General features: G+C 42.5%; 1 protein-coding gene across 1 annotated transcript; it reads right to left on the reverse strand.

Annotated features, from left to right (window-relative positions):
• Window positions 1–8,350: 8,350 nt before the first annotated feature.
• Window positions 8,351–19,149, reverse strand: enc3 (ectodermal-neural cortex 3). Its single transcript, XM_053321945.1, has 4 exons — window positions 18,896–19,149; window positions 16,767–17,801; window positions 15,892–16,665; window positions 8,351–8,854 (listed from the first exon to the last, which is right to left on the reverse strand). The coding sequence occupies exons 2-3, from the start codon at window positions 17,787–17,789 to the stop codon at window positions 15,919–15,921; spliced, it is 1,770 nt and encodes a 589-aa protein (XP_053177920.1). The 5' UTR covers window positions 17,790–17,801; window positions 18,896–19,149; the 3' UTR covers window positions 8,351–8,854; window positions 15,892–15,918.
• Window positions 19,150–20,186: the final 1,037 nt, after the last annotated feature.

Genomic DNA, 20,186 nt, shown 5'->3' on the forward strand with positions numbered 1-20,186 from the left:
GAAATCCCACTCAGGCGTGCACACACATGCAAAGCATTGTCTAAACACACTCACCCAAACACACGTACAGCATGTTTTTTCTTTTTTTAATCCAGGAGTCTTATTTCAGGCTATTAACATGTCAACGATTCTTGGCATAGTGTTGAAGTGCATTAAGTTGGATACTATGATAATGTCACAGAAAGCTTTGATGAAAGCACCGTCATCTACTATAACTCTCCAGGAACCTGTTCCACCACAAACAAAGGAAGACTGCGCTTTTGTTCCAAGTCCAGCAAATCTCTTCCTGCCTGCCTCCATTTCCTCTCAACCTCCATCCAGGGTCTTTTTATCCGTTACCCCTACTTTCTGTATCTTTTAATTAACCCTCCCTAGGCAGTCTGGGAAACAGCATCTGCTTGCCAATGGGAGAGCAACGGTAAGGCCTTCATTAAAATAACAAACTTCATCAGTTACAGAGCTGAACAATACACTCAGCAACAACTGGCTACAATCTCATCTTAATCATTCAGTGTTGTGCTCTTACTGGAAAGTATTTGCAGTAACCCACCTCTGCTTAAGCTTTTCTTCTTGACTGAGATCTCTTTTTTTTGGAGTATCAAAAGCAGAGTGAGGCTCTTGAGGGAATTTGACCACATGGCACCCCTCGTTCAATCAGAGCTACACTCTGTCTCTATATGTGTGCGTGCATGCATGAGAGAGTGTGTGTGTGTTAATACAGCATGTGTCTGCTTCATTAGTTTCATATAAGCCCATGCGCTCTGCTCTGAATGAGGAGGGAGGACGACACACGTCAGCCCCAGACAGAGACAGATGCTGCTGACACGTCCGAGTATCTCTCTATTGTATTATTCATCCTCAGTGTCACATCTCATCCGAAGTGGTCAGCCGGACACGATGCAACAGAAGGGATGTCTCAAACACACACACGCACACACACACACACACACACACACACACACACACACACACACACAGGCATGCATGTGGCTTATTTTCATAATTCTGTTTGGTGTGTCCTCTGTATTTGTGTGTATGTGCCAGAAGGCGGGTTTACATCTGCCACACTCCAGCTCGGAGGGCTTCTCATCAGGCTGTGGATGATGCTTTTGAAGTTTTTTTTCTCAATAGGGGAAGAGGGCTTTTGATTGAAGAATCAAGGGGGTTTTGGTAGCCATGTGTGTCTCTGTGTGTGTGTGTGTGTGTGTGTTTGTGCATAAATATGTCACCTCAGGCAACATATCAAACCCCTCCATGCCATCCCAACCTTTAGCAACCCCCACCGTTCAGCCTCACTCCAACCCCACTGGGAACTCATCTCTGTTTTATTAATGAGAGTGAAAGGAAGTGTCAATTAAAAAAAGAAAAACTCAGTTCCTGCAAAAAACAAAGGGCTTTGTGGTGGCTTTGTGTTGAAGAGGAGGTGAAATGTATCTATTTGTACCACATGAATCCAAGTATGTCAGGCTTGCCTGGAATGTCCGCTGGCTCGTCTCTACTTTGCCCACAGTGCCGCTTATCGGCTACAGTCAGCGAATGAAGCTTTTGTGTGCTTTTCCTGTGAATGAAGCTGTCCTCGTGTTGGGTGATCACAATGGCTCTTCTATCAAAGAACATATTTCAGTCGGTCCCTCCCAATTCTGCTGAAACCATGGGAGGGGAGAGGCATCTTAAAAATGCCATTTGTCAGAGAGGCATGCAACTACACACTCATGAAATCGTGGGGTGGTTATATCAACAGGAAGAGGTTTCTTGTTGTTAAAGCTCAGCACAAATAGTAAAATAGCTAGATATGGATTTGCATGTTTGAGCAAAGCAGATAACACACAGAACTGACTGAACAGTGGCTCATCAAAGGCCTGAATGCTGAACAATCAACTCTCTGACTGTCAAATCCATTGTGTGCCTGCCAGAACCAGAGACTAAATCTCCTCTCCTCTCCTCTGTTCTTCCCCCTGCAATTTACTGGGTAATTATTCCATTGTGTAAACAGCTATTACTGTGGCCGAATCCTGGCAAGTCTGAGAGCGTTCTCCTGTCACAATGCTCACGTTTCTCCCTCTCTGTCTTTTTTTTCAAAGCCACAGGTCTTCACTGCACAGACACTCAAAAATAGAAGCCGTGAAATTAATCTGGCTGAGAGAGAGAGAGAAAGAGAGACTCAAATGTTGTTGGAACAAGTCTGCAAAAAAAATCAAGTCTGATTGTAGTCTCACATGTCTGTGTCAACTCATAATGTGAAAAAACAATATATTTTATAATAAAGCCAGTTGAAAGAATGGGGCTGTGTTTCCAGCAGCAAATAACTTTAATTTACCTTTTAACCATTTGTTTGCTATTCTGCTATGTTGTCTGTTGACACCATTCTGCCAAAGCAGGATCAATACATGTCCTTAATTTAAGATCATTGTGTCAAACTATCAAAAACGATCAACAGGAAAAATCCAATACAAAATCAAATCCCAGCTTTGCAGGAACAGACAGTCTCAACTGGACTGAGTGTGCAGCATCTGTAGTCATATGAAGCTTACAATGCAAATTCATTGTACAAATACTATCAACGCTATAAGTACTGAATTAGATATTGATTTGTACCACACAGACGTAGCATAAATACCCTGTTACATGCAGAGTGTGCAAACTGAATCCTAAGTTAGCTTGTTTTCAGAACATATTCAGTTAGACTTAAAGGAGGATTTATTTTATTAAATGAAAATTATCCCTTTATTTTTTGGAAGCTGTTGCTGAAAAGGTCATCTGGTGCACCTGATGATTTAAATTATAAGGCTGTATGAAACACTGATCTACATATTCATCACCTTAATAGATGGAAAGTGTATGCAGTGTCACTCCACCATGCCAGAGACACACTGTATGTGGCTCAATCTACAGAGGTTCTGAATATGTGGGTGCAGATTCAATACAGGAGCTTCAGGTCTCTCTTTCCTCTTGGTGCTAGCAAACCTGTAAAGCCAAACTCCCCTCTCCCCTCTCCCCCCTCCCTCCCCTAACCCACACACCTCCTGCTCAGACAGCATAGACAACCCCTGCGTTCGCTCCAATGGTTAGGCTGTCTGACTGGCTGTCTCTCTGTCTCACACTTGGTTTACTCCTCATTTGCTTACCCAGTCAGCTCTGAAACCTCAGAGCTGCTGCCAGCAGAGGTGCCCATAGCCAGAGAGAAGAGGGAGAGAGACACCACAACAGGCATAGACACAAAAGAGGGTGACACCATTGTTCAGTAAGGCTTGCGGTGTCTTTCTTAGTATTTATGCCAATAAAGCACAAGATTGAGAGAGGAAGATTGATGTTTGCTGACAAGAGCTTTGCAACAAGAGAGACTGATGTAACAGTGAATCCACTCTTAGACAGTCTGCTCTTTTAAGTTATGGCTCCTGGTGGAACTTCAATCCTCACACTCACTTTATATTTTATTGCTCATCTCATCTTTATGCCTGCTGGTTACAATCCCACATATTTTAGTCTGTTTGTCGTTTTTTTTCTCATTGTGTAGTGTTTTAAGTTTAGACTCAAGGGCAGTCTTTTGCTATCTAATCTGATTTGATTTGGCCAAAAGGTACATATTGATTTTCCCTTTTGCTGTGGGGCTTCCTGGCCTTCAGTGGCAGGCCCCCCAGGGAAGGTGAGAGGAGGTCGATTTTGGCCTCATCAAGGCGTCTTTGTCCCCATCCAGAGCAAGCGGAGGCCCCAGCTGGGGGTCTCAGGCCAGCAGACACAAGCCTATATTTGGGTGGAGAGGCAGTGTCCGTTCCACCTCACTGCCTCCTTTCTTATGGGTTAACAAGAAGCTGTAACTGCTCTTCCCTCCACCTCTCAAACAAACATACAACCACACCACCACAGACACACATGTACATCAAGCATAAATTCATACGTGCACAGAAACCACACACACGTACATGTACACACTCACACACACACACGCACGCACGCACACACACACACACACACACACACACACACACACACACACACACACACAAACATGCACAGACCCCACATATCCAAGGATCCAGATTGTTATGGCGGTTTGTTGTCTTTCTTTTCCTTTATTCTCCTCCCTCCCTCCTTTTTTTTTGTTTTGGCGGCTTCTGAGGTTCTTTTGTCTCCAGCCGACTTTCAAATGACTATTTATTCGCTGTGGTTTAATTGTGTTGTCGGTAAGATCTGTTTGAAATTGCTCAGTTTGCACATTTTGCATTACAATAGGAGCCATTGACCGGCCTGCTCATCCCGCTGTCCAGTGCCAGGTCCTCTTTTCAGAGAAGGGTTTTTCATCTTTTTATGCACTTCTGCATTGTATTTAAAAATCCATAAATTAACCTTTGATGAATCCCTGTACCCATGGCACAAACATGTACACATGCCTGACTGGACAGAGCCTGTTACAGGCATGATGTCATGGCTGCTGAGGGGCATATTTGGAGCCGCCTCTTATTTACATCCAATTAACGGCATCCTTTGAAGTTTTTTTGTGGTTGGATTTGAAAAGATTCAAAAATGCGGTTGCATTGTGTCACTCATGTTTGTTTTAGGGCATCCCCCTCAAGATTTTATGTCATTTGTCTCACAAATCTTGTAATTGGGAAATCATTTTGTATAATGCGAGACATTGCTGAGTGGAATATTATCTGTTGATGTTGAAACTTGTAGATGTTTACATCATTGTACCCCATGTTTTAATATTGAGAACATGATGTTACAGCTGCCAACGTATCTGAGGAAATGTTAATTTGATATTCAAATCATTCAGAGCACAACTTGCAAACAACTTGCAAAACATTCAGCAGGCTGTTTCCCTCGAGTCAATCCCACATTTCCCTCCTTCTTGCCATCACACACACATTAACACACACATTGATATATGCGTTAATCTACCTGACTTCCTCAAACATCCTCAAGGTAACTCACCTCATTTCCAAGCAAGGCAGAGTCGAGTGGAAAAGGAGACGAGGAGTGAGGAAGAACGGAACAGGAGGATGAAATGTTAGTGATGGCCTGGGAGAAGAGTTAGTACTCACACAGTAACCTTTGGTAAAGGTTAAACTTTATTTTTAATCCTGCAATAAAAAAACAACTTTAGGTCTACCATAGCAGGTGTTGGAGACTTCTCCTGCCCTTCCTTCATCAGTTTTAAACCATATTTTGCCCACATAATAAATAGCCACATATGTTTTCAAATTAAAAAAAAAAAAGTTCAACCATTTAAAATCCACATACTAGCTTTTTATAAGCTCTCACTTGAGCTTTTAAGAGAAGTAAATCTGTTGAGGATGACTGTGATGTGTTTTTAAGCTTGCCAAAAAGAAAGTAAATGGACCTTGAGTTAAGATTGTTTTTGTTGTTTTTTGGTCAATTTACTGTTTCCAAGGCCAAGAAAGAAAATCCACACTCAAAGAACAGTCTGTCTTTCATCAAACTAGGCTGTAAGTAATGTCACATTATATTTGTCCCTAAGCGACTTACAATAAGTGTATATAGTGTAATATATTCAAACAAACATGAGGTAGATGTCCTTAAAACCTTGAAGTGCAGCCTTCCCAAAAAAACAGCTAAAAGCACACTGGAAAGCTCCAACTTGACTGTTCAAACACCAAAATAAATGTATAACATGTGCAGGACCTCTATTCACATAAGAGGACCTTCTTTGACATTTTATATCCATGTAGGGTTCTCTTTTTGTTAATAAAACAATAATTTATCCTATACTCACTTCACCAGACCTTTTAAAGAGATCTCTATGTGTTTAAATGATCTGTTTCTAAACCCTCTGAGGGACAAATGCTCCGACAACACAGACAGCAGTTTTCTTTGAAATAAATAGAACAAGAATTTGAAAGGTTATATTGTACGGAAGCATATTGCATTCACTTGAATAAAAAAAAAGTCTGGTAAGAGTAATTTATTTTTTGGTCTGTTTTTCGAGGTAATTATTTCTGTTTTCCATAGTAATTTATTTTTATGCTTGGTTTTTCAGGGGAATTTTTTTCTAATTTTCTGAGTAATTTCTTTCTTTTCTGTTTTTCAGGCTAAGTTTAGAGGGCATTCAAAACATTGGACACATTCACTCTTTATTGAGAGCTCGATGTAATGGAAGCAAACATGACCTGCTTGTTTAGTTTAATCAAGTTTTACTTTGATCTGGGTTTAAGACACATGGGAGATTGTCCTGTCTTTAAGTCAAATATAGATGGTATTACTATTATTATACATCTTTCTTCCTCTTTGCCTTTTCTCTCTCTAATTGCATATATTGGTCAAAAGACAAAGTCTCACCAAAAAGCTCAGAAACTGGGCATATGTGCGGAGCAGAAGTCACCACAGATGGGAGTCACTTGCAGGTTGGCTGTTCTCGCGAAGTATCTCGATAATTCAGAGAAAAAAATTACCACGAAAAACAGAAAAATAATTGCCCCGAAAAACAGGAAAAATTACTCCAATAAACAGGGAAAAAAATAGCCACAAAACAGGAAAAAGGATTAGACAGAAGAACAGGAGAGAAAAAAATTCTCAGAAAAACAGAAATAATTACCTCGAAAAACAGACCAAAAAATAAATTACTTAGAAAAAACTGATTTTTTCTTTTTTATTCAAGTGAATGCAATATGCTTCTGTAATATTGAGAGTTCCCAAAATTCAAATGTAATTAAAAGTGACAGCAACAACCATCAAATGCTGATTTTGAACTGGAGGTGGCTTGTTAAAACAGCAGCAAAGATGGCTCAGTAGCAGGTCAGACATCAGCAACATCTTGCAAACTATGAGCCTGCAGGCAGCACATCCAGAGTCACCTCCCTGAACCTGAGCATGGCCACATTCCTATCTGACTCTCCTCGCTGCCACCCTGCACAAATACGCCAACCAGACTTGTTCTTATCCAACGCCCAGTCTGGACTGCATTGTTCTCTTACATAAACCTGCAGCTGTAGAGTGAGAGGTATGGAGGCACATCATCTGACTAACACGGCACAGCATTATCACATTATTCAACCTTTGAGGGTTATGATGTCTGTGCATATTTTTAAATGGTGAGCAGCAGAGGCTTGCACTTCACATACCACATAACCATAATGTGTGATATCGCAACGACAAGGGGGCATGGACCATTCATCTCACTGAATCCTCAGCTCCCAGGCAGACAGGAGGAAAGAGACGGGTGTTCCCAGTAAATACCAAAAACCATTCCTAACCTGCGTTTGGAAACTATTCGGGGCACGTTAAGAGTACCTGTGTGATTATATGGCTACCCACACTGTTTACAGCTGCCAAATTCCAGTCATTCCCTGGAAAACAGAGGACAAACAACGGAATATGTTTTCAACAAGATGCCATTTATTGACAAGTTGAGCTGTAAAAACATGGACAAGATGTGAAGTAACAGTTGGTCTAACATATCACAATATTTGATACATCAGAGACTTGCACACAGAGCAAATTAAGTTTGTTGAAAGAGAAATAACTCAATTATTTGCTACAAAAAGGCTTTGATTATTCACACTACCGAGCTGGGCTAAGACAAAGATACAAAATTAAGACCATTAAGAGATTTCTTTGTACAAATTGTGCAAATCAAAGGCTTCTAGAAATTAATTACAAAGCAAATATACAAACTACACACAAAAAAGACTATTAAAAAGGTACTCAAATATGAAATGAAGCTACAAAGTATGTTTTAAACTACTTTGGGCACACTTGTGTATTTTAAATCCAGAGTAATGCTAAGGTTAGCTTTTCAGCTTTTGGCAATATTTGTGTTTTAAATATGACCGCTGCTGTGAAGTACAATCATACAACACAAGGATGTCTTCTAAAATGAGAGTTCAGTAAAATGATTCTCAAAAATAGTACATTCACAAAAAAATAAAACAGAAAATAAAGAGATTACCCTTCCTTGAAAAATACAGGCAATGTCCATCTATACAGAAAACAAACTATACACAACCCTGAGACACAAAACACATAAGAAAAATAATGACATGACTGGCAAATATCATCATTGAAATAACATCTTGAAACAGAAAAGTAACTTCTTCAGCCATAATCAGCCACATTCTCTCTCTCTTGCGAGCGTGTATTTTAAGTGGAGGAGGAAGATACAAATTTAGCTCACCAAAATTGAGGGAAGCCCAAGTCCAAAAATCTAAAAATACAGACAGGAAGATTGTTTCTGTGCACAAAATCATACACTTCCCCAAATGTCTTCTCTCCTTCCTCGTACGCCTTGCAGAGCAAAAGGTCTAATTCAGTCTCAGCAGTCCAAATAAATTACACCTGAGTACACACCCAGTGTTGGAAGGATAGCTGACTTTCTTTTTTAGTTAGTTAACTGTAAAACAACATGCCAGTTGAACTGCTTATCTACTGGTGGGATGATGTTTGATGATGAGTCAGTTGAGCAGTACACGGCTGATACAGTCACAGTAGCTTATAAGCCTCAGGAAGTGAAAAGAGAGAAGTGTGTGTGCAGAGACCACTCCAAGGCAGACCAAACATTCCTCATGCCGAGAGCACACGTCTCTGCTATCTTTTTCCTGGCTGTGGTTGGCATGATATACAGAGGCGACTGTGAAGACCCTGCAGTGGCTACATGGGAAAGTTACACAACAAGTATGAGTCAACAGATCAGGTGGAGAGAGGCCGGGGCCAGGCAGATGAGGAGACTTCCAGTCCCTGGGCTGTTTCCAGGAATCAAGCCTCCAGTCCACTACTGAAGATACTGAATCAGGCTGGATGAACCCGCAGCAGGAACTCAGAAACCCTTCCTCTTCCTCCTCCTCCTTGCTGTAGCCAGTGAAGGGAGACACATGCCTGCATACCAGACACCACGGTTGACCTGGGGAAAGAGACAGGGTGACAGAGGGAGATTAATGCTCCAGTCCTGTAAAGTGCTGTATGAGGACCCTGTGAAGGCTGACCACATGACTAGAGGGGCGGCCTGGACATTTCTCAGGGAACAGAAAAGGAATGCAGAGACTTGGGTCCTCCGGGCTACACATCAGCTTATCACTGTGCCATTTTATCAGGCTTACCCGCATAGCGTTAATAATGCCGCAGGACGGACCGTTATTTAACCAAAGTCCTCCTGGCATGTGGGATTAAGCTGCTCAAGCCATTTATGTCGCTTGGTAATAAATATCTGACGGTGGCAGCAGAGAGGACCCTTCTCTGTAGAAATAAGCTTCTATGGATTCAGAAGAGGGGATGATAAAAAACACAGACATTCCTAAACCATCTGCTTTATCCGGATATAATTCATACTGAATGAGACCTTCTTATGGTTAAATTTTCAAATTCCTGCATGTGTTAGGCATCACTTTTGAAACACTCATGAACTCTCCAGAATCTCTGATCTCTGGCTTTTGTGGCAACCTCAGATACTTCGGCATCTAATTTTCCTCCCCTGATGTTATGGTGGAATGCACCACTGGATATTTGGGATGAAATATGAACATGATGTTTACCTCCGATTTGCATGTTTGTGATAATATCTTGGGTGTGTTTGTGTGTGTGTGTGTGTGTGTGTGGAGTGGAAGGGGAGAGTTGCCAGTTAGAAGCACCTTTTTGCTCGAGGCTCGTTTAGATAACCTAATGAGCTCGCATTACCATGGCAAAGCCGGCCAATACTACAGAAGCCTCCACTGATTCATCACCTGAGGCATAACAGTAAGACACAGCCTGAGTGGCGTACTACTATAAGTACAACAGGGAGGCAACAAGAGGTTACATTGAAGATTCATATTAAGCAGCAGAATAAAAATATTGTCTGCTTATACATAAGAACTCTTTGGAACAAGGCTAAAATTAATTACTCTGGCAAGTTGCCAGCCAGGGAAATGTATTATCTTGCATTAAACCAGCTTGCTAAACTTCACATGACTTCATTGTACACAGCAAATGTAAAGAATGCTGCATGTTTTCAGTTGAAACGCTTTGAGGCAGAAACAGACTACGGCTGCATCTGTAGTTTTGTTAACAAGGGCCAATGCAATAGTCATATTTTGGTACTAATACTAAAAGTTTTAGTTGTATAATCCCATCATTTACCTACTTGAATTCCCCGACCCAATCTTATTCCTTTAACAAAAGACTCCAAGTCGAACAAAAGCAGATGTGCAAGAACATAACTGCCCAAAATCGGCATCATTTTTACTTAAAGCACTGGCTGATAAAAATAACCAAAACTATCTGACTGTTCAATGTCATCTTTCAGTACTTGGCAGTTCCAATAAGGTTTGATAATCGGCCCTAAAACCAACTGCGTACATTTACTGCAAGACAAACTCTGCTCACCCCGATCAAAGCCCGAGTCAGGCAGCAGCACCAGCACTAATCACGTGCAACTGCAAGCCTGATGGAAGTTTCCACTGCTGCTCTGTGTGTACATAAGCATGGGTCACTGCCTGCTCCTCTCCAGTTCTGCTGCCGCTGCTGGTCTAATCTCTCTCAAGTTCAGATAATGAAGAGCATGCCTCTGAATCTTAAAAACTCGCTGCTGAGCTCCAACCATCACAATATCACTATTTCATAGGAATTGCAGTTTTACATTTCAGTCATCTATCTCTGTCTACATTTATTTTGTCGAGCCAGCTGCCTGATCTGAACTCAGGCCAACAATATGAAGAGGGTGCAAAGTTGATTACAGTCATTATCTCATAGATCAAAAAAGCCCTGACTTCTTCTGTGATTTCTTGTGCATTATTTAACCTTTTCAACGTGAATAGCAGTCCAGAGGGGAACAAAAAAAGTTGGACTGTCAGAAAGTATTCCACAGAGACAGACTATGACCTACAGAGGTTTTATGTCTGTCATTACTGGTGCAACACCATGCCTGACTCACATCATCATACGTCAGCTCTGTCAGCCACAACAAGGCTCCTGTTTCTTTATTATTACCCGTCACGACCACATCAGTAATACGTTGTTCACCTTTTACCCATATGAGAAACCTCAGTCATGTGTATGGAAATCTCATCCTGATGTGCATTTAAACTTTTGTTACATTCTCACTGTACCAAAATAAGTAAACTGATCTTCACAAAACAAACATCTTACTGTGAGTTTAAGGTTTTGAGTCAATATGAATAGGATGCAAACAGGTGGCGGGGTTAATAACTGTAACTCAGGCGCCCTGTGTGATTCTTCGGTCTGGTCCACTGCAGGAACCACAGTGTGCAGCTGAGAGGGACGGAGGACTCCATGTGGCCTTCAGCAGACCAAACAGATGGTCTGGGAATGTATGAAGTGATTGGATCTGGTTCTCTGACTCTGTCTGCTCCCATCCCATAAAAATTACATTGTCAAGCTGAGACAGCTCACTGACTATGATGCCAGATCATCTTTATCAAATAAATGACGTGCACCATGCCATTCATCTCCATTTTCTTTTAGCTTGATTGTAGCGTGGTATGCATCTGCGTCTTCCAGAAGCCCAATTACCCACAATACGCCAAACCAAAGCTAAGATCCCTTTCTTAATCTGTCCCCCGTGTCCAACACGGCCTCTGCCATGTTTACTAATGACCACCCAGAATTCCACTGTATTGATCCATGTGTGAATAACAGTCACTTCATTTACATGGGCTTGTATTGTTTTCAGGGACAAAGACTTTGAGATGAGCTCAGAGAGAGACATAAGCATCTCAGTACAGCTGCAAAATCTAATGAGCCGCGTCTTGATGAATCCTTGCAGAAAACGTTAGTCTCCAGTTTAAGACTGGAACAAAGAGGGGCTCTGTAACTGAATACGCGCCACTTCAGTGCTACTTCAGAGGCGAAAATATTACGTAATTCAGATTAATTACCAGGCAGACACACTCTGTCCCATCCCAGCTGGCTTCCTGAAGAGGCCCCTGTAACTGTATGACAGCTCGTCTCTTTTTAAGGGTGTAATCAAATTAGTCTGGGTGATTATTCAGCCATTTTAAGCATCTTTCCTCCTTTTCCTTTTTGTTACTCACAGCATGGAGAAAAGACCAATAAAAACTCCATTAAGTTTATGCAAATTTAAGCAGCCGTGCTGAGGGCTGTAATGTGGCAGATTGATTACTCGAGGGACCGGAGACGAAGTGTGTGTGCACGTGCTACCTCTAACGGTGTATGTGTGTGTCGTTGTTGTACACAGATGCCACAATAAAAGCCTCATTCAGCTTGTGTTCCTGGTGGCCCTCACAGTGAGGCATTAATAAAACATTAGTATTGAGTGACTGGGGCCTCTGCACTCCTCCTCCATGATCCCACCGTGACCTTTCCATTTTACAGCAGCTGTCTGGGATGCAGAGAGCCTGCCGAGGACTCCCTTAGTGACCCTTGCCCTCTCCAGGTGTACCCTATCACACAGAGCCGTGCCCACCTCATAAGAGCTTCGGTTGAAGCCGTTAAAAAAGGAGAACGCGGCTTATGGCTGTGATTTTTGAGAGAGGTGATGGGGAGGGAGGGATAGAGAAGGAGAAGGGTGGTGGAGGAGGAGGAGGAGGAGGAGGAGGAGGAGGAGGAGGAGGGGGCGCTGAAAAAACAAAGGCTCAAGCATAGATAATAGTCATTTCTGGGTTCAGTGGTTAAAAGAGTGAGACTGTGCTGAACTTTGTGCAGACATCTCTGGTTACATCCTGGTACCAACAACTGACCAGATTACACCCCTTATGCTACTCTGCCAGCTACCTCCAAAACACACACAGACATATTATTTAAAGCCTTGCTGGCAGCTGTTGAGACTACTGGAAAAAGCCAAAGTACAAAAATTAAATCTGCATGTTCTTAGTCTGTTTGAGAATGTTACAGAATGTTACAAAGGTTATTTACCTCCCCCTTCCTGACCATAACAAATACGAGTCTTAATGTTTTTACTTTTACAAATACTTTTCCATCAACAGTGGGTTCTGGCTTGGCCCTGGAGTCTGTGGTTAGTCACATCTGGTGAATTTGTACAGCAGGGCTACAAACTACCGTAGGTGGTGACAAAAAGACCAGAGAGGCTAGTAATCCCATACAGGCCACACAACTGCCAGGACAACTGAAATGCCTCAACCGCAAGGCAACATTAACAAATCTTTACTAATGGGAATGCAGGCCACACCTTCATTCCTCCCAAATTAGAGTAAGGATGGCTGGCTGTTTAAAGGACAGGCAATGCCAGCAATGCAACTGCCTGTGTGTGTGTGTGTGTGTGTGAGAGAGAGAGAGACACAAAATAGTATGCGTGGAAAACGAGTGGTTTCACAACGGCGTAAAAACTCAAAACACTAGTGAACGCTTGAACAGCTGACTGGTGGTTTTCGGCCGTTACACATAAAAGAAGTCCATACACACACGCACACGCACACGCACACACACACACACACACACACACACACACACACACACACACACACATTATTTTTCTCTCTGACCCCAGCTGAAAGTTGACAGCCTCGGGAGCAAAGTATTTTTAGGCAGGAGTTAGTCTCGGCTGCCAAATGGCGCAAAATATAGCTTAGCTTCTTCTGGTCTTACTCGCTCTCCTCTTCTTCTCCTTCTGTGTGTATGTGTGTCTATGCGCGTGTCCTTTGTTCCCTACATTTTTGCCACTTCACTCCTCCTCTCAAGTCCTGCTGTTGCGGGCGAGAGAGAGAGACAAGCAGCATCAGGGTAGGACGCCTGCTTAACAAGCGCGACTTCTGGAAATCTGAGCTTTTTCCATCTCTGCTGTAATTAAACATAAAGGCAGTCGGCAGTGGGATGGGAGCTACGGTAACTGCAAGTGTTCATAGGGATGCAGTGCCTTGATCTTTCATAGCCAGCCTGTCTGTCTCCATCTCAGCCCCAAAAACCTAGGCTACCATGGAGACAGTGGTCCATACTAGCAGCCTTGTAACACTAAGTCCCCCCGCTCCATCATATCCAGCTGTTTACTGTAGACACAAGTCACACATAAGCCCTCTGCTTCTCACTTGCTTCCGCTCAGCTTCAGAGTTCTTGGCAGCGTAACAAAGAGCTGATTTGGAGTCATTTTACTGTTTGCCAGACCGAAAAAAGCAGTTGTTTTGCAGTATAAAGGAGAGTGATGTACCCAAACCTCCATCATGAATGCCGACCAATCTGCCAAAATGAAAATAACTAAATATGAAGCTATATAGAAAGCACACAATAATACATGCAAGCAGACATATGCATTGTGAAAGCTCAGTGACTGTTGTTGGTGTAATAAAACCTCGGCTTGTTCTTTCTTTGAAATTTCATTGCTCTAATAAAGATAAAACCATAAACCAACAACAAAGATGCGGCAGAGTCTGAGCTTTGAAAAACTGACTCAAGCGACAGCAATGAGCCGTTTCCCACTGATTGCATCAGAGCTGTAAAATAATATAAATAAGATCAAAAGGATGACACTTCATACTGTGAAACTTAAAACTAACTCTAACACCATCAGAGTCATGTGAAGACAACCTGCAAATCTTCAAAAAAAAAAACACTGAATTTCCTCCTACAATTTCATCTACTAGCCCCTCCATCCCTCCTGCTGAGCTCACCTCGTGAAACCACCTCAGGAAAAATGTATCATGTCTTATCTAACAAGAAGCTGTGAAAACTGCCACCTGTTGTTTCTTCAGGCAGATTAGGCTGAGCAATACTTCACTGATATGGCATGTAACATTTCAGTCAATCGTATTTTCATACCCTTGAGCTGGATTCTTCCTTTTTTCTCCATACATGCCTGATAAGATCAATGATGACCAACTTTTTTTCCCCCACTTAAAGTAGCACAGATTTCTCTTCCATCCAAACATATGGTACTGAAATAACTAACAAATGTAACTTTTTATCCTGCAGAGCACTGTGTAAACATAATTTTAAAAAAAGGTGCTATAAGTCTAAAATGATGTAATTTTTATTAGAGAAAAAGAGGTCTTGTATCAATAAGTGTACACCGGAATGAGGGTGAGAAGTTAGGTATGGATACACATAAAAAGACAATGAAACTTACTTATAGGCTCTTCTGTAAAGCTCACCAAAACCTTATTACTCTCCTCTAGCTCCAGGCCCTTCATATGTTAAACATCACGTGTCACATCACTTTTTATAGCTTTCAACTGTTTCAAGGTACCGACTGACTCATTACAGTTAGCCCTGCAGAGCGGCCTTCCCTCTTGCCTTCGTGGTGCTACAAGCACAGACCTGATCCCTGCCTCTCCACCTCGCTCCCTGTCAGTGACAGAGGTCTTGTGTTGTAGCCCTTGCTCTGTAATTACCAGGACTGCTGACATTCCTCCTGCACTCTAAACCAGGACTCCACCATGTTTATCCAACACCCAGCCGTCACAGAAGCTAGATAATGTGTAACTGTAACCACTAGCAACCCTGAAAACAGTCATGGTAGGGCTGGGTAATATATTGAAATTATGATTAACATCGCGATATGTCATCATAGTTGTCTTTTCCTGGTTTTAAAGCTGTATTACAGTGAAATATATAATTTTCTGAACTTAACAGAATGTTCTAGCTGTTCTGTTATTTACCTTTTACCCACTTCATCATTATATCCACATTACTGATCATTATTTATCAAAAATTTCATAGTGTGAATATTTTGTGAAAGCATCGACAGTCATCTCGACAATATTGTTGCAGTATCGATATTGAGGTATTTGGTCAGAAATATTGTGATATTTGATTTTGTCTGTATCGCCCAGCCCTAAGTCAGGGGTTTTTAAACTGGCCTCGTCCAGTTCAGACTGACATTTACCTGGGTCTGTTGAGTAAACCTGGTTTAAATTAATTTAAAATATTCTGTTCTGTTTTAATAAAGTGAGCTCAAAGATATTATCTGACAATAGAAGAGACACCGTGTATGACATGTATAATTAACATCAGTTTAAAGAGACTATAATTACTCACCGTTGAAACCTCAGAGTCAGCATGTCTCTAGGCTGGGAGGTACTTCCATGTGCTGACGAAGGCGGTGGGAATGAGTGAGTAGGGCACGCTGGTAACACTGTCCCAAGAGTCTGATGATGGATCATAACAGTCTAGTGTTTTACACCTCTGAGCCCCAAAGTAACCCCCGACCACATATAGTCTGTTTCCTGATGCCACTGCATGACAGCTGATCCGTTTTGCTGTTACGTCACCAAACTTTGACCACTGGTACGTCTCACTGTTGAACCTGTATGCAGAGCTGGCTGAGAACTCTGTGTCGCCCCCAATCACGACAACGTTGTTGCCGACCACAGCTGCTGCCGTGTAGCGCCACAGTTGTGGACAGGAGGCCGGTACTGACCACCGGTTCTGGCAAGGGTCAAAACACTGCACCTTAGGATATTTGTCTCTGTTTACACTGGTTCCACCAAAGGCAAAGAGTTTGTTTTTGGCACCGACAACAGCAGCATTGCTCACACCTTCTCTGAGCGGAGCCACGAGGGTCCATTTGTTAGTCTGAGGATCGTACTGCTCCACCTGTTTGAGAGACACAGATGGAGATGCAGGGAAGGATCCTGCCAGGGAAGTGTGTCCTCCCACAACAAATAGCATGTGGTCGAGCTCCGCAGACCCATGTCCAAATCTAGCTACTAACATGGGTGCAGCTTTGGACCATTCATCATGTAATGTGTCGTACACCCAGACATCTTTGGAGGCCCCGTTCTCTGAGCCACGTCCTCCTGTAACATAAACCTGAGACCAAAGAAGAAGAAAAATCACAGTATAAGTACAACTATAACAGTTTTTAAAATCTCATAAATATTTTTATATCCAGATTTTCATCACATGCATACCTTGCAGCCAATGGCACAGGCGCTGCATTCTTTTCTGGGGCTTGGGATGTCTGTTTTGGGGGTGATCTCCTTGGTCTTGTTGTCAATCACGTAGACTTTATCACACATGAATGTCTGTCCTCCCAGGAGTAGCAGGGCCTGGCTGACCTTTCTTGGCCGGGCACAGAACCCTGTTACTATACCGTCGTTCTGGAGGATCCTCATCTTACACCGCACGGCATCTTCGACGATCTCCCTGCCAACTTTGTGACACATGACCAGCTCCTCCGAAGCAACGTTTTTCAGCAGGTACGTCTCGGGGAGCAACGCCAGACGGACACAGCGCAGCAGCTCAGGCAGCTCACTGTGCCGCTGTTCCATGTCCGCCTTGACCCAGTCGATAACTGCCTCGTACACCAGGCTCTCATCCTCCACCTCCAGTTCCTCACTGAGGATCAGCTCCTGGACTTTGTCTCTGGGCAAGTTCAGGAAGTCCTCTGTCTTGTAGAGGGTAGCAAAATTTGCCAAGCACATTCGCCACGACAGCTCATACAGTCTCTGGCACTGGTGAGCATCTGACAGCAACATCATCCCCAGACAGTTGGACTGGTGGAGGTTCTTTTCTAGAAAATCTGCCGCTGCATCCCTAATGTCGTGGAACTGAAGCATGTCGCCCGCCTCCAGGAGTGACTCTGCATTTTCCTCGTTAATTATGATTCGCGCTGAGTAGGCATAGTCAAGCAAGAGCTCCAGCACTTCCGGATGGAGAGAGTCATGGAAGTTGACTTCAGCGTCACGGCTCTCCCTGAGTCCGCCACTGAACATGGCCTCAAAATATCGACAACAGGAGGCCAGGACAGCCCGGTGGCAAGGGAAAGTCCGGTTTCCGGCCTTTAGCAAAACATCTGTGAAGACTTTTCGTTTGCGTAGTAGGTTGAGTTGAGTCAACAGGCTGTCAGCGTGGGATGTCTTGTGGAAGAGATGGATGTTCATGGAGCCGGAACTAGAACGAGACTTTCGGTTTTCGTGGTTACTGACGGACATCTTGACTTGGACCTGGGACAGAAAATACAGAAGAGCATTATTTAAAACAAGTGGGAAGAGTCATTGCTTGGTAACTTTTATGATGAACACGAGGGAGACATTTTATGGATTTATGAAACGCTCATAATTAGCATGCTGGGTCACAACGGAAATGAACTTCAGACATAAGTTAGAGATGAAAGGCGGTCAGATAAGGAGCACTCCCACAGAAAGCCACCTTGCGTACACTCGATGGCAAAGAGATACTGTAATATAAAACATAGAGAACAAAAGATGGCAAACCAGCTACATTTACACAAGCTCTCTATTATTAATGACAGAGCACCTGGGTGTGTTGCCTTATATCACATCTTTCCACCCCTATAAACATATCAGGGTTGTGAGTCACCTCCAACCACAGCTAGCTCCAATAAATTCCTGCCAATTTGTTCTGTTCCCCAACTGGCTCTCATACAAGGTGGTGCCAACGGCAAAGCTTTCAAACCCACATAAGATGTGACACCTCAGACAAGCTCCTTTAGGATAAAATTATGTAACCTCCATGCAACAGATAAAAAAAAATCTTTTGATCATCTGCAGTGGGGTTTGACAGGCTGAGTGGGATGTTAATCTGGGTTAGAGACATATGCTGAATTTACAACAAGATTAACTTTACTGCATCTTGAAGATAAACAAAAGACTGTACACAACTTGAAAACGACCAAATAAATATCTTCACTTTAAAGCCTCCATTGTTTCATAGCAGATAAATGTAAGTCGGTTATTCAATCCCACTGAAAGGGGGTAAGAGGGTGGGCGACGGGGCGAGGGGGGACTTCCGTGGAGGGACTCAGCGTGAAATCCAATTCGTTTTGTGCAGTAAATGTGAAACTACGGTCAGCACTTCAGCATGCGCTCAGCTTTCCTCCCAAGTTAGCAGCAGCCCTGCACACATCATCCAAGGTCTCTCTCTCTCTCTCTCTCTCTCTCTCTCTCTAAACATCAAAGGATCCCGTGGCTGAGCCTGTAACCAAACTTCTCACATTTCGGAAGCTGCAGAAAACAAACAAGCACCGACGACAGAAGCTTCATTTGGATTAATTAACATGTAATTAACTGCTGTTTACCTTGATAGGAAGCAAGGAAGCAAAGCTGATCCAGATTCTTTATCTCGGCTTCAACTTCTTCCGCCGTTGGTTTTGTTTGAAGTTGTGGCACGAATTTCTACAAAATCCACTTTCCGAGTTCAAAACTGTCCTAACCTAAACCGCCGCAAAACTGACGAGCCATTTGTCTCCGTCGCGAGTTTTGACTTCACACTAAAACTCAAAACAATATAACAAAAGACAGAAAAGTTGGTGAGCCGTGTTTGCTCTCGTGAAGCCACGCAGCTTGCAGCAGAACAGCGAGCTGAACGGAGCGGACAGAGAGGGAGCAGTAGCGTTGTGTATAGCTCCTCCTCCTCCTCCTGCTGCCGTCCAATGAGATCAAACACCCAAACATTTCTTTATTCTTCATCCCATTGCAGAGCCTGCAGAGTCACATATTAGACTACTGCCAGAAAAACACAAAAACACCTGTCACCATGTTTCACCTGTTTGAAAGTGCTCGCAGGAGAACTGCTCTCATTGGTCACCATGGAGTCAAGGCAACATCATTTAAAGAGCTTTGACATTAAAAAGAATTAAGAGTACATATAAAAGAAAGGGAAATATATATATATCGATTATATATATATATATATATATATATATATATATATATATATATATATATATATATATATATATATATATATCGACTATATATAGGCTGTATATATAGGCTATAGATTACACACACACACACACACACACACACACACACACACACACACACACACACACACACACACACACACACTAAACCATAATAAAACAGAAAGCGTCTGGTATGGATACACAACCCTTGATCGGCATGCAATATAGAAATGACATGAAATACACACCTGTAATAAGAACTGGTTGAAATAGAATGGAGCAATAAGAAAAATGAGATAAAAGAAGAACTAGCCTACAGAAATGGGAAAATAAATCAAATAGTTATAAAACTAGAATTTTAGTCATAAAGACTTTTGTCTTATCTAAATTGTTTTTAGCTATATTTCTTTCTCCCAATGAACAGACAGTGGACGTGTTGTTTAACCCCTTCACTCAATGCCCAATAAAAGGCCGCTTTAGAAATATATGAGTCCCTCCAACAAACTGATCAGCATCTCTGCTCTACCAAGCACCAGGATCAGCTACCCCTGCTGCGCTCAGAGTGCCAGCTCCACATAACAAACAGTCTTAATAATCATATGATGGCAGGTTAAAGTCCCTCTGAAGGACCATGAGATTGTTTCTACGGCTGAATTCCTCGCATTGTCTGCAGGATTTA

The sequence above is a fragment of the Scomber japonicus genome, chromosome 7 (genome assembly GCF_027409825.1).
Source record: "Scomber japonicus isolate fScoJap1 chromosome 7, fScoJap1.pri, whole genome shotgun sequence".
NCBI lineage: Eukaryota > Metazoa > Chordata > Actinopteri > Scombriformes > Scombridae > Scomber > Scomber japonicus.

What these genes read in the sequence shown, in the direction of transcription:
- enc3 (XM_053321945.1), bottom strand. Translation starts at nt 17,789, where the DNA reads ATGTCCGTCAGTAACCACGAAAACCGAAAGTCTCGTTCTAGTTCCGGC. An exon ending in CCTGTGCCATTGGCTGCAAG is followed by an intron (nt 16,666 to 16,766) that starts GTATGCATGTGA and finishes CTTTGGTCTCAG; the next exon opens with GTTTATGTTACAGGAGGACG.